This window comes from Chaetodon trifascialis, chromosome 23, assembly GCF_039877785.1.
Source record: "Chaetodon trifascialis isolate fChaTrf1 chromosome 23, fChaTrf1.hap1, whole genome shotgun sequence".
Lineage (NCBI taxonomy): Eukaryota > Metazoa > Chordata > Actinopteri > Chaetodontiformes > Chaetodontidae > Chaetodon > Chaetodon trifascialis.
Window position 1 is genome coordinate 12,751,341 of NC_092078.1, and position 14,051 is coordinate 12,765,391.

General features: G+C 44.7%; 2 protein-coding genes across 2 annotated transcripts in view; one reads left to right on the forward strand and one right to left on the reverse strand.

The window, feature by feature from the left end:
- The first annotated feature begins 3,504 nt into the window (after positions 1-3,504).
- cct7 (chaperonin containing TCP1, subunit 7 (eta)) lies at positions 3,505-8,683 on the forward strand. Its single transcript, XM_070993552.1, has 12 exons — positions 3,505-3,563; positions 4,745-4,828; positions 4,929-4,998; positions 5,102-5,208; positions 5,404-5,582; positions 5,766-5,937; positions 6,077-6,241; positions 6,356-6,544; positions 6,804-6,901; positions 6,991-7,123; positions 7,326-7,532; positions 7,634-8,683. Exons 1-12 carry the CDS (start codon positions 3,558-3,560, stop codon positions 7,862-7,864), a joined length of 1,641 nt encoding a protein of 546 aa, XP_070849653.1. The 5' UTR covers positions 3,505-3,557; the 3' UTR covers positions 7,865-8,683.
- Positions 8,684-8,926: 243 nt separating this feature from the next.
- The window catches only part of hspa12b (heat shock protein 12B), a 12,289-nt gene continuing 7,164 nt past the window's right edge, over positions 8,927-14,051 (reverse strand). Inside the window, exons 8-13 of the mRNA XM_070993136.1 lie at positions 12,828-12,914; positions 11,640-11,744; positions 11,300-11,558; positions 11,049-11,152; positions 10,282-10,472; positions 8,927-10,208 (exon numbers count right to left, since the gene is read on the reverse strand). Of these exons, the coding sequence (XP_070849237.1) occupies positions 9,732-10,208; positions 10,282-10,472; positions 11,049-11,152; positions 11,300-11,558; positions 11,640-11,744; positions 12,828-12,914 (1,223 nt within the window). The 3' untranslated portion in view covers positions 8,927-9,731. The remainder of the gene's footprint in view (positions 10,209-10,281; positions 10,473-11,048; positions 11,153-11,299; positions 11,559-11,639; positions 11,745-12,827; positions 12,915-14,051) is intronic.

Consider the following 14,051-nt stretch of genomic DNA (forward strand, 5'->3'; position numbering starts at 1 on the left):
AAATTCCCTTAATCCCTTAATAAACTTGTATTTTTACACTGAGTAAAAACAAAAGGCAGATCATGCAGATTCAAGACAGGGTTTCCAATATAAAAATGTTAATACTCTTCCTTATGTTTGGTGTAAAAGCACACAACCTCTTGTTTTGGATCGCTGCATTCTAAATGGCAGCTCAGTATGTTCTTCCACAGTATATGACAAAAAAGGAGTTATAGCAGAAGTGTAAGTTCACAGCATACAGTCATGTACACTGTATGCTTCGGGTTCATGTCATTTTCATGCAAATCTAGGCGACACCTGCGCTTCTGCAGCCAGCAGCTTTTTCCAGTGAACCCCCAGCATTGAGCAAAACCGTTGGAACAAACTCCGCTGCCTTCAGAGCGTCTCACACCGAAAGGTTTGTTGGAGCTACTTTACTGTATATTCATAATTTATAGACAAATTGTCACTGTCATTCATAAATGATCTACCTGTAGTTTTGCCATTACACTTTAACTAGAACAGGGAGTAAACACCAAAATAATTAACATTTTTCTGCCTTCTCCCACAGTATGACTGGATTTTCTGTGAACTCTTCTTCCTCAGCTTCAGGATATTACTGGGCAGACTGTAACACTTATGATGATGATGGTGGTGCTGGCAAAGTGGGAAGACCTTCGGCAGGCCTCTGCATCCTCTTCAGCACCTACTGCTTTGAAGTCCTTGTCGGCACTCCATTAAATCTCTGGCTCTTGTGTCACATCTTCAGGAAAAGGTGAATATATTCTGACGTTTTGGTGTGATGTAGTAACATAGTCCAGAAAACACATCCCTTAATACTTCCTCAATTAAATGAGCTAATTATAGAATAAAAAAGTGTTTTTTAATGTTTATCCTTACCTACTGTTAGTAGTTCATGCAAAAATCTCTTTTTCTTTTTCTTTGTCTCCATCTGTTATTTCAAATGTAAAGGTCAAAGGTTGCTGGTGTCCGTCCTGCAGACTTCTTTCCCCTCCACCTGGCGATCACCCAGCTGTTCTTCTACCTGATCTTACCTCTTCTCTTTGCCGGTTCACTTTCGGTGGCAGAATGCATACTTGTGGCGAGCGATGACATTCCTGACCGCTGTGGTGCTCGTTATGAAGCCGCTGCTCCTCTGTCTGGTGTGTGTGGAGAGGTACATAGCTGTGGTCCGACCCCTCGACTACCTACGGTAAACCCACGCACACGGTGCACATGTAGAACATAAGACCTATTTGTAGCCTGAAGAACAAGTCCCTCAAATTTGTACTTCAGCGTAAGTGTGCTTTGTTCCATTCCACCACTGTTGACGGAGGTACACATGCTTGACTTTGATCAACATGACAGACACTAACTGCTCCCGGTAACCATCAATGCAGCTTCAGTGACACTGAAACTGTGGAGGTTTACTTTATGGAAGTGCAACAATACACTGCTGCAGTACACCTTTTACGGTCATTCACCTTTCTGCTTGTGTCTTGATTAGACATTTGAAGTGGCTGTGTGGAAAAGATGTGGTACTTAATGTGCAACTCCCCCTCTCTCTTTCCCACTCCTTCCCTTCCTTTTAGGTTCAAGACATAGAAGTACAGGTGGGGATGTCTGGGTGTCTCGTGGTGCATTTACATCGTCATATCTTTGATTCCAAAGCGCTCCTCCATCCTTTTGTGTAGTTTGTTCCTCCCTGTTCTGGTCATAGACACCTTCTGCTGCCTGTCTGTTCTCAAAGCACTAAAAAAACCTCCACCGGGAGACAGAGTGATGATGGAGAAGAGGAGGAAAGGGGAGGAGAAAAGAGAGACTCACCAAAACAGGAGGGAGGATGGAGGAGGGAAAACAGAGCAGAGGGGAGGAAGGAGGAAAGGAGGAAAAGGCAAAGACAGTGGAGAGAAGCAAGCCGGGGGGGAAAGGAGAGATGAATTCCATGAAGAGGAAAGCATTCATCACCATTGCTATCATCCAGGCTGTCCTCACATTCAACTACGTGCCCTTCATTATCACCGTGCCCCTGGATGGACTAGTTCCACGTCGAACACTGAAGTGTCAGTACACTTCCGTGGCTGTCGCGGCTGCAGCCAGCTGTAGCTACCTGCAGCCTCTGCTCTACCTGCACAGGCTGGGCAGGCTGCCATGCATGACGTCCCGAAGCCGCTGCGCCCTGCGTCTTTAGAGTGTGATATCACCACACATTAACAGGCTGCAGCATGATGACTATGGGCAAAGTCTGCTTTCTTCCAAGTGTTTTGTTCTTTGTACATGTATATTTAAGGCTAGAAGCTCGCCCAACTTCTGGCACATTTTGCTGTGTATTAATAACTACGTTGAGATAATGATAAATGACGTGAATTGCTTTTATTAAAAGAGCGCATGAAAATGTCTAGTATACTATATACAGTATATATTTTTGTGGTAGTACATAGTATATACAGTGGATATGTTGGAAACTTACATAGTGTGCTTACACATTGCAATTCCTGCTTTATAAAGGTACAATACCTAAAATATTATAAACCTGAAAGGTTTAAAGACTGTATATTTTTATTGTGGAGTAAAATAAAATAAAAAAAAGTAAATAAAAGCTTGTGATTTAGGTTTCATACTTGTTTGGTAACTTTTTAATCTCAACTTGCCTTAGTTGTAGTGTACTTCATATGGTTTGTAACAGTAACAGTAATGAGGAGGTAAAACATATCTGAAACCTGCTCTTTTCACATGGACATTAATACACTATAACACCATTTGGAGGTAGACAGATCAAATCCAAACAAATATACGGTTGAATGAAACTTTCCATTTCATCCTCTACAAATACACAACACAGCTGGACTATTGTACTTGTAAAAATGCAAATTTTCTGAGCTGTGTATTCTGTTTTGTTTCCAGTACGCAAAGTCACACTGCCTGTTGGCATGGTGTCTTAATGGTCTGCGACAGGAAAATGACTGTATGTCACACACCTCATGTCATGCATGTCTGAGCATGACTGTGTGTTAATGACAACTTTCCACACAGCAACGCTTTCCTCAGTGAGACAACAGGTGTCCTTCAGAAAGTTTGCCTAAGATAATGACCTACCATGAATTTGTTTAACAAAAGCAATCAAATACATCACATTATTCTTGTGACAACACTTTTGGACACTTGAAGGAACTTTTGAGAGATATATAGAAACAGTAAAAGTTGGAGAAACAGTGGCTAAAATGGTGATGAGACCGAACAGGTGGAGTGATTTAATCTTCATTTCATTTAGACAGGATAAAAAATGTTAAAAAATCAACTATCTGTATATGTATGTATATTATATACAGATTATGAAATTTCAGAGTGAAAGGGGACAAACAAGTACAGGTTTAAATGGCTTTATTTAATTACTTAAAAGGAACAGGTTAAATATCCAGGATGTAACGTATGAAGTTATGGCATTACACACTCCGGTACGGTAGGTGGCGGCATGCAACTTTAACGTTGATCTGTAGTCCGCCAGTTAACCAAAGAAGAACAAGAAATGCATTGTGGGATTGGATGCCGGTGGAAAGCTTCTCGAAGGAACTGCAAAGATGATGGTGAGTGAATTAGCATTCATGCCTCAAACTCAAATACATAATCCATATCCATCCTTAAGTTTGTCAGCCAGTTTTTGCATCCGAACAACACTCCGTTTAGATGTCTCCATTTTGGCGGCATTTAGAAGAAATTATTTTGTGAAAATGGTTTTAAAATGCTTTTATTGTTAGCCAGACCGTGCTAGCCTTGTAGGATTGCCCAGCATCAATGGGCGTATACGATGCTAACGGTGATGCTAGCTAACGTTATAGATGTTATTGACAAAAGATAAACTACAGTGAACTGGTTACCATGTGAACTTGCAATTTATTTGTCCCTCGCTATTTTTTTAGCGTCTTTCAATGCAGCCTTGGCAGGCAGGTTATTATCAAATTAGCTGCCGTGTGTTCAGCCGCTTTGTATGAGTGCCGGCAAAGGAGACATTACCAAACTTGACCATGTACTGTCAGAGCTATCCCGGACAAAGATTAACTTAAATGCAGTGCTCTGATAATTTATCATCAGGTTTTCTGTTCGTCCAGAGATTTAGTAGCCCCGTGCCTGAGTGAAGTGGGTTGATGCAAAGTAACAAAGACCAAACAAACTTATGTACCAAAGTCTGCTCGGTCATTTTCAGAAAAGCGGTAATGCGTGTTTTTATGCTACGATGTGCTGTTATGACATGTAGTCTGCTACACGGTACAGTATTATTAGCGGACTGTAAACAGACAGTGTCAGTTTGACAGTGTCACGCAGCTGCAGGTCTGATGGGGAACAAAAGCATCACACCTCACAGCCGCAGTAGCAGAAACTGCCTGAATGTTTGGCCTTATTTGTAATGTCAACCTAATGGTTGAGGGATATGGCTGAAATCAATACAATATTATAAGATTACTCAGGTAACGAGCTGTTAAAATATGCCAAGTCATACATATGATATCATCATAATGATTTCACAGGAACATAATGAATAGTAGCAATGAGCTGTAGCTTTAGCTACTGTAGCTGTAGTTTTATGAATGTAAACTGCATCTACGATTCACACAATAGCATGTTTTACGTGACCAGGACACAATACCTGAGTATACCTGACTTGTTTTAAATTCTTGGTTTCGGTTCAGCTTGCCTGATTTCCCTACTTTTCTTTCCTCTGTCAACCACCCCTTCCTCCCTCATTCTTGATCCCGTTCTATCTCTCCAGCCCACACCAGTTATCTTGCTGAAGGAGGGGACAGACACGTCCCAGGGCATTCCCCAGCTCATCAGTAACATCAATGCCTGCCAGGTCAGAAAAACAGCCTTTCTCTCCTTGGTTGTGCGTGGTTTTTGTGTGTGCAACTAAATGTGCTTTAAATCTGTCTAAGGTATTTGGTTTGCTTTTCCAGGTGATCTCTGAGGCTGTCAGGACCACCCTGGGGCCCAGGGGGATGGACAAGCTGATGGTGGATAGCAGAGGTGAGGAGAGACGGTTATACAAGGGTTGATTTGATTGACTGATGAAAGAATGCATTACTGGATGAGTTCATCCTGACTGAACAGTTGCAATTTTGTTTTCCAGGTAAGGCCACAATCTCCAATGATGGTGCCACCATCTTGAAACTGCTAGATGTGGTTCACCCTGCTGCCAAGACTCTGGTGGACATCGCTCGCTCCCAAGATGCTGAGGTGAGAAATGAGTGGGTGTTTCAAGGTGCGTGTTAAGGTTCGCAGCCATTTCGGTTTTAATTAAGGGAGGATATCTGTTGAAATCTGTCCAAAAATGGAAATTTTAAATGGATCCCAACACAGAGGAGGATCCCTGTTGTCAGAACATCATAATAGGTTTTTGTAATCTTCTTCTTTCCTTCGCACCATCCTCAGGTTGGGGACGGCACCACCTCTGTCACTCTCCTGGCTGCAGAGTTCCTGAAGCAGCTGAAGTCATATGTGGAGGAGGGTCTCCACCCGCAGACCATCATCAGAGCTTTCCGCACTGCCACCAACCTCGCTGTGAACAAGATCAAGGAGATCGCCGTCTCAGTGAAAAAAGACGACAAGCAGTGAGTTTCAGTCCAACAACTCATTTACATGGAAGCTATTTAACATTTGTGGGGTGATCTATCCTATGAGTATCCCTAATCCTATTAGTGTTGTGTCCTTTGGTTATAGTTAAATTGAGCTTTTAAAAAACGGTCTTGTCATACATTTTCAAATGTCAAATGTCCCCGTCTCTGTCCTCTCAGAGAGCAGAGGCAGCTGTTGGAGAAGTGTGCAGCCACAGCCCTGAACTCCAAGCTCATTGCCGGTCAGAAGGAGTTCTTCTCCAAAATGGTTGTGGATGCTGTCATGTCTCTGGACGAGCTGCTGTCTCTGAAGATGATTGGCATCAAGAAGGTCCAAGGAGGAGCCCTCGAGGTTTGTATCTCTTAGCTTTTACTTGCACGCACACAAAACTCGCCTAGTATAAGATACAGTGGCAACAGTTAGACAAATAAGTTAATGAGTCAGTCATGGAAGCCATCTATGTCATACTTTCTATATTCAAATTTCACAGGATTCCCAGTTGGTCTCTGGGGTTGCATTCAAGAAGACCTTCTCCTACGCCGGGTTTGAGATGCAGCCTAAACGCTATGAGAACCCAAAAATTGCTTTGCTCAATGTGGAGCTGGAGCTGAAGGCTGAGAAGGATAATGCTGAAGTCCGTGTGAAATCTGTGGAGGTATGAAGAGCACAGCGCAGCATTAGGTCATGAATTAAGTGCCAAAATCGTTCTGGAATTAGTCTTCTTGCTTGATGTAAAAAAAAATTTAACCATTTTTTTCCCTTTCTGCAGGACTATCAGGCCATTGTGGATGCAGAATGGAACATCCTGTACGACAAATTGGAGAAGATCTACCAGTCAGGAGCCAAGGTGGTTTTGTCCAAGTTACCCATCGGGGATGTGGCCACCCAGTACTTCGCTGACAGAGACCTGTTCTGTGCTGGCAGAGTGCAGGAGGAGGATCTGAGGAGGACCATGATGGTAGGGACGCATACAAAGACTGGTACTGAATACCTCACATTTGCATTTGAAGGATGAAGTTGGACAACTAGAATAGCCAGACTGACAGTAAATGTCAGCATAACAGTTATGACTCTCAGCTGTTTATCTGTTATGACCAGACTAACTGAACATAGCCAATGTATTTAGTTTTATGAAGGAATGAGTCGACATGTATGTTACAAACCCATATTTCTTCTTTAAAATAAGCAGGGCTGATTGTGTGTATTGTCATCCCCAGGCCTGCGGCGGCTCCATCCAGACTTCGGTAGGTGCCATGACAGCCGATATCCTGGGAGAGTGTGAACTCTTTGAAGAGGTCCAGGTCGGAGGAGAGAGGTAAGACGGACAGGTTCAAATCTTTTGTCGATCCTTTTCAGAGAATAACCATGACTCCGTATGACCGCTCGCGCCCGCCGTGTCTGCAGGTACAACTTCTTCAAGGGCTGTCCGAAGGCCAAGACGTGCACCATCATCCTGAGGGGTGGAGCAGAACAGTTCACAGAGGAGACGGAGCGATCACTCCATGACGCCATCATGATCGTACGCAGAGCCATCAAGGTCGGTTGACACATGGAGTGCAATGAGGCTCATTACATGCAGCTATTAGGATACATGGTGTTATGTTTATTAACAGCGCTGTGCTCCTGTTCATTCCATTTGTATGACTTGCTGTGTTGAGTTATTTAGAAATATGAAAGAGTCTGAAAAGTCACTTAGTTTTTGTTTGTCAATGAGCTGACTGTACTTCACCCATTTCCAGAATGACTCCGTTGTAGCTGGTGGAGGAGCCATAGAAATGGAGCTGTCAAAGTACCTGCGGGATTACTCGAGGACCATTCCTGGAAAACAGCAGCTGCTGATCGGAGCATATGCCAAAGCCCTGGAGATCATCCCCAGACAGCTGTGTGACAACGCCGGCTTCGACGCCACCAACATCCTGAACAAGCTGCGCGCCAAACACGCACAGGTAAGAAATGAAACACACATCTCACATAATCACAGGCAACGCTGGAACAGGACATGAAGGCAGCTCTGTCTGACTTTGATTCATCTGTCCTCCCGCTGCAGGGTGGTATGTGGTACGGTGTGGACATCAACAACGAGGACATCGCAGACAACTTCGCGGCCTGCGTCTGGGAGCCATCCATCGTGCGGATCAATGCTCTAACGGCGGCGTCAGAGGCAGCCTGCCTCATCCTGTCAGTCGATGAGACGATCAAGAACCCACGCAGCTCTATGGATGGACCTCCAGGTGGCGCTGGCAGGGGCAGAGGCCGCGGGAGACCCCATGCTCACTAAGAGGAAGCAAGAACAAAACCCCATTTTAAACTGGCATTAAAATCCAAACGCACCGACCGAGAGCTCAGTACCAGCCAGGTCACATTTGAACAGAAGCAGACAAAGATCAGAAGAAAACTCAAAGGCTTTCTTTGTTTCAAACACTGAAAATCCTTTGGCAGGTCACGTTAGACCTTTAAAAAAGTGAGCGCCTTGAAGTTCTCTTGTGATTTTTTTATGTCTTCAAACAAAAGTCAAGTGAGGCGAGGAGGTGCTCCTTTTCAGACGAGGGTTGTGTTAAATGCGGCTTAGCACATTTGACCTGCTTTTGGATTTAAATTCCAGATAAAATGAGGTGTTGTAATCAGTCTCAGACACGTTGCTAATGGCAGATGTAGTAAAACAAATGCAAAGGGGGGGAAGGAGGAGTTCATCTCGAAACTTAGAGAGATTCTTTAGACTTTGTTAAAGATGGCTGACATGTAGTGTGTTTTCTTTGTCACCTGTAGTTTTTTCTTACTGACGCTTTGACTTCTGTTAAACGTTTGAAGCACTGCACCTTTCCACGTGTGGCCATTTTTCTGAGAAATACGAGCAGAACGAAAGAAGATCCCTCTTGATTTTGAAGCAAATGCTCCGTCCCCTCCAAGTCAGCTCTCCCTCTCCGACGTCAAGTTGTTCCATAATTTGTAACCCGGTTTTGTGTTACGTAACTGGATGTTTAACACGGAAAGCAAAGCACTGATTGGATGTCGAGCAGTTCTGAACCATTCACTGGTTATGCTGTGTAAAACTATTTATTGGACCATTCTTATCAATAAATTCACAGCTGAAATCATACTGATGTCTCTTCGTGTAATTTTAAACATCTGGTCAAAGGTGGAGGTAGATTGCTTCCTGATGTGGTGTGCTGCATTAAAGAAGAGGTCTATCATCCTGAGATGGGAAAAGTAAAGCATGGTGTTGCTGGAAAAGTGTCATGAGTTTTTAATGGGATATGTTTGGCCATGGGTGATGCTTTGTTACAGTATACCACTGTGCAACCTGCTCGGTTCAAAAGAAATGAGGCCGGGTCGACATGTTGAAGATGTCATTCTTCATCCTTTTGTTACTTTTTATCAACATAAACACGAATACAGTTTTTTACAGCATACACAACATAAACAAGACACCATGACGTGACGCCAGTAATGCCTCAGTGCTTCATAGTGTGTTTTGATCAATGCCAAGAGCTTTCAGCTTGTAGTTCTGTTTTTTCACCACTAGGTCAGGCACCATCACAGTCACATCAGAGACACAAAGCTGCAGTCCAAGCGGATGTATCAGGATCTCATATATGGACAGTAAAAGAGGTATTCCTCTAAATATATGAGCAAAAAGGCAACACTTTAAAAGCAATGAAGAGTTTTACTCTAGGTAGCATGATGAATTATGTAGAGATGATAGCTAATGAAATAAAATGTTCCTCAGCTAAAATTATTAGAAAGTGTTTGTTGCAGCAGGGACGTTACTCAGCCACCAGCTTGCATTAGATTTCATACAAGTTCATATGAGTTCATACAAGTGTCCCTCTGTGACAGAAACATGTGGTGTGACGTGACGAACTCTCCCCTCCAGCCAAAAGTCAGACAAGTTTGTTTTTTTCTCACTCTAACTCTCAGCTGAGGAGATTTGTGAACTTGTGACGGCTGGAGAAAACGTTCCTCTCCTCATCTGTTTCCTTCTCAAAGGACTTCATTTAAAGCTTAAATGTCTGAATTACAGGGTGAGTTCCTGTTCTTTCCAAGAAAATGTCGCCCGCTCCCAAAGTACCGCTTTGTCTAAAATTATCATCGCTACAATCAGTTATTTCTGTTTTCCAATCCTCGTCTCCACTTCCTGCTCCTCCTCAATTAGACAGGAAGTCAATGGAAGCCCGGACGGAGCGGTTAGACATGACGTCAACGGCTGTGACTTTGATCTCCGTGTCTCCGAACTGCATGGTCGCTCTGATCTCTCTCCTCTCTGGACCTCCTCCTCCTCCCGCTCCTCCCACTGCTCCCGGTAGCGGCAGCGGTTCCGGTAGGTCTAAAGTTATCGTCCCGCACTTCCTGACTCCAGGGTCGGAGATGTATGTGACATCATCTGTCACGCTGCAGTAGATGTTGATGATGATTTTCCGCTGGCCCAGGCGAGCAGGTGTGTAGCTCCGTCTCACGACCTCGCCCAGAGCCACCGACTGGTCGACGGAGACGAAGCGGTCCAGGATGTCGGTGCACCACTCACGGCCTTCCTTGATGAGGAGTTTGTCGCGAGGGTGGCGTCCCTCCACGAACCGGTTCAAGACACCCACGCCGTAGGTCAGGGGGCATCGGCGCACTCTGACCTGTGAGAGGCAGGCGGTTAGAACGCGCGTCAAAGAGCGACACCGGGACAAACAGGAAGTCCTGCGCACTCACCACAGTGGGATCCAGCCCGAAGAGCACGGCACCCTTCAGGATGGTCAGTCCAACATCATGGGGGATGATGATGCGACACGTCCGCCCCAGCGCTCTTTGGATGGCTTTCTGCAGCATGGGCGACTCTGCGAAGCCGCCAACCAGGAAAAGGAAGCGCACGCCGCACACCTCTGGCTTTGCCATCAGCTCCTCTGTCAGCGGAGAAAAAGGGAGAAAGAGCCTTGCTCATGTGGGAAGTTAGGGAGGAAAATATGTGGTTAAAGAAGAAGAAGAAGAAGGTTCTGGAGGAGGTGTAGCAGCTGCACTTGGTATTTCTTCAGTCTAATACATGAAAAACCTCAGTCAGATCCACTAAAGGCCGGCAAAGCCGAATGCTACAAAACCAGTCAGCTGGTTTTGAATGTACCACTGGAATGTGAATGATTTAAAACAGGCATTCTCCATTTTTCTGCCCTAGCTCTGTCTCGACGAGGCCAGAAAAACAAACAGTGAGGTCACCATCATCTCGAATAAGGATACCAGGGAAGCATTATGCCTAAAGTTTGTTTGTTTGGTCTGAGCCAAAGTTGAAAAGTGCATGCTTTTTGTCCTTTTGTACCGTTTAGATTCACAGTGCCCATTCACAAATAAATAAGATGTGCAATGTGCTAGACACAGACTTACCAGCAGAAAAGCTGCACCAATCAATATCTTTATCTGCTGCTGTGTGTGTCTGCATGCATGAATCTGTATACTGATAATATGCATGTGCTTTATGTGTTTCTCACCAATATGTTTGACAATATTGATGATGGTGGGCTGGAAGAGCTCATTCATGGCTTCCTGTGTCAGCCGCAGCATCCCCTGGGACGACCACTTCACTATGTTCATACTGACACACACACACACACACACACACACACACACACACACACACACACACACACACACACACAGAGGAGAGAGTTTGCATCTTTGTTCTTATCAATGCAGTGTTCAATCAAACTCCTCACACACTCGTCTCTCAGCCCACACTCACTTGCTCCTCCTCAGGGCGGCCTCCACGCTCTGCCCCCTGTGTCTCTTGTAGTAGTCGATGAAAGAGAAGGGCAGGGAGATGTTGAGGGCGTTGGCCCTGCCTGGCGCTGCCGTCCGCTTCCTCGCCTCGAACGCGATGGTGAGGTCCACCCAGGCTGCCGGCCGCTTGGCTTTGAAGCTCTGGATGAAGTCCTCGCCGAAGATCTGGCACAGCATGGCTTCGAAGGCCAGGTCTACTCCGACGGCACCGTACGGGCCGCCTGGAAGAACAATCACAGCTTTGGAAACTGGAGGAGGTTTGGTTATTTTTGCGTTCGTGAGTGGTTCGTGAAAATGTGCACCTGAAGCCTTGTAGAGCTCTTTAAGTGTTCCCTGTGGCTGCTCGATCTGATGGACTGTCAGGTCAACTGTTCCTCCTCCACAGTCTGCAACAATATACCTGTCACCTACACAAAGAGTGCACAAACACATACGGGTTTAATAGCTGCAGGGCCCTGGAAAAACTTGAATCAGGAAAGATTTCAAATAGAACAATAAGAACATGATGATCGTGCTGAATTTGCAGGAGGAAAATGTGGATGATAATGAGTCTTCATGTTTGCAGAATGTCTAAATGTCATGTTTCCTGTGTGCGTGTGTGTGTTTTTCCCCTGAAACTCTTCAACCACTGGACCGTCAAACATAAACAACCTGCAGGCGTCTGTGATTGCTGCGCTCCATCTGCGAGTGCGCGTGTTTACGATACGTTCGGCGATAAGAGCCTGAGTTCAGCTGACCACACCCCAAATATGAGTTTGAGTGGGAGCGGAGGAGAAAAAGCGCAAAGATGACCCAAAAGGAAAAATGAAGGATGAGAGAAGAAAATGCAAGAGGAGGCGGATAAAGCGGGCTTTCTGCTCCGGTTTCTGAACAGTGCAGAGGCAGAGTCCCATGGGCTGGGTCCTTCCTGTGTGTGGACAGGAAAGGGAGTAGAAAGGGTCAGCAGGGGCGCGTGGCTCCTCAGATTGTTGACATGGCTCAACAGAAAGAAAAGAGCCGGAGAACTGGGTGACTTGTCCGTGGGCAGGGTTTAATCATCCAAGGCCAAACTTGACACCGTGGGTTGTCCATTTGTGGTTGTGAACGCTTGGTAGTTAAGCGTGACAGAGTTGATTCTTATTCTCGTAATATAACAACCCTGTTCTTATAAAATTAGGACTTTCTTGTAACAGACTTTTTTTCTCAAAATATTAAGTTTTCAACCTCAAAATCTCAGTGCCTGACCAAACTCTAACAGACCAATTTCAACAGGCCCTGCAAACAGCGCAGATACTGTGGAAAATGGGTGAAAATAGCGAAAAGTGAAGAAGAAAGTAGGTGTGTTTGCTTCACATAGCCAGTCGGCAGGGGTCAAAAGTCAAAATCATCAATATCTCCGACATGTGGGGTCTGTCTGTCTCCGTCAAACACACACACACACACACACACACACACACACACACACACACACACACACACACACACACACACACACACACACACAGTCTTACCAGTCTGCAGCTCTGACCACAGCTCTCCGGTTCCACTCTCCACCAGGAAGGTCCTGCTGTGTCTGGATCGCCTCAGCTGCTCCCTCGCTGCAACAAACACACAAAGCTAAATGCACACAAGCAGATGACACACTTCAGCTTTTATACCTTTGATATTTGCACACGATCTCTGCTGCACACACACATCATTAAATCAGTTCAAAAAGTCACAGGGAGGCAAAGGATAATGGTTAGATTGTACATATGGCTCCGTCTCTCTGTGGTCTGACAGGAAGCAAGCTGAATTTTTACCCTTTTTTACATTAAGTTTGATTGGTCAGCTGACAAAAGAAGCTGTTAAGCTTTGTACTTTTAAGTTCAACATTTGGATAAATATGCTTATTCACTGTTTTTCTGAGGGTGTAATGAGAAGAAGATGAAGCTCCTACAGCCTACATCTAGCTCAGCCTAACATAAAGAGTTGAAGCAGGGCTGGATTGACTTACTTCAGTTTAAAAATACAACCACAAGTACCTCCAAAGCTCACTAATTAACATGTTGTACTTTCTTTGTTTGGCCGTACAAAAAACGAAAAGTAAAAATGACTGTTTGTGGTTTACGGTTGAGTTAGCCGACTTACTGTAATGCCAACTATTTCTTGGCAAACAGGGGCGTTACAGGCATCCAGCACTATTACTGGAGACCTGCACAGAGGTACTTTGTGGATGGATTAAATGTTGTTTGCTGAGCAATAGTTCTGCACATACGGGAACTCAAGCCAGAAATTGTCATTTTTACAGTGTTGTTTTGTATATTTAAACCAGCTACAGGCAAGCTTAATGTAAGTCTTAATCACCCTAATCACCTCCTGGTTCCAGCTCTCCACTTAAAGCAGCATTAGAGTCGTTATTTTTATATCAACACTGGATCGCATCTACTTGTGGAGATGGGATCACATAGTGACAAACCCACAGAGAGTTATCACCCGACCCTGCTGTTCTCCTCAGCTTTACCGAGCTCCCTGGCTTCCTTTAGTGCAGCTCATTGTTTTGATTTTCTGGCCTTTAATTTTACTGATTTGGTGGGTGAACATAGTGGTGCATTTAGCAGCCAAAGAGCCACATGGAATTGATGTAAAGTAAGTAGAGTGACTATGGGACTTGCATTTGTTTTGAATGGACCCCAGGTTGACCAGCAGCCACTTTGAGGAAGCTGGTGGGAATCTGAATAAAGAATAGCTTGAAG

Bases quoted from the DNA above. Each gene is read 5' to 3' on its own strand.
- cct7 (XM_070993552.1), top strand. The intron at 6,242-6,355 runs GTATGAAGAGCA...CCCTTTCTGCAG, and splicing joins TCCGTGTGAAATCTGTGGAG to GACTATCAGGCCATTGTGGA. The intron at 7,533-7,633 runs GTAAGAAATGAA...CTCCCGCTGCAG, and splicing joins TGCGCGCCAAACACGCACAG to GGTGGTATGTGGTACGGTGT.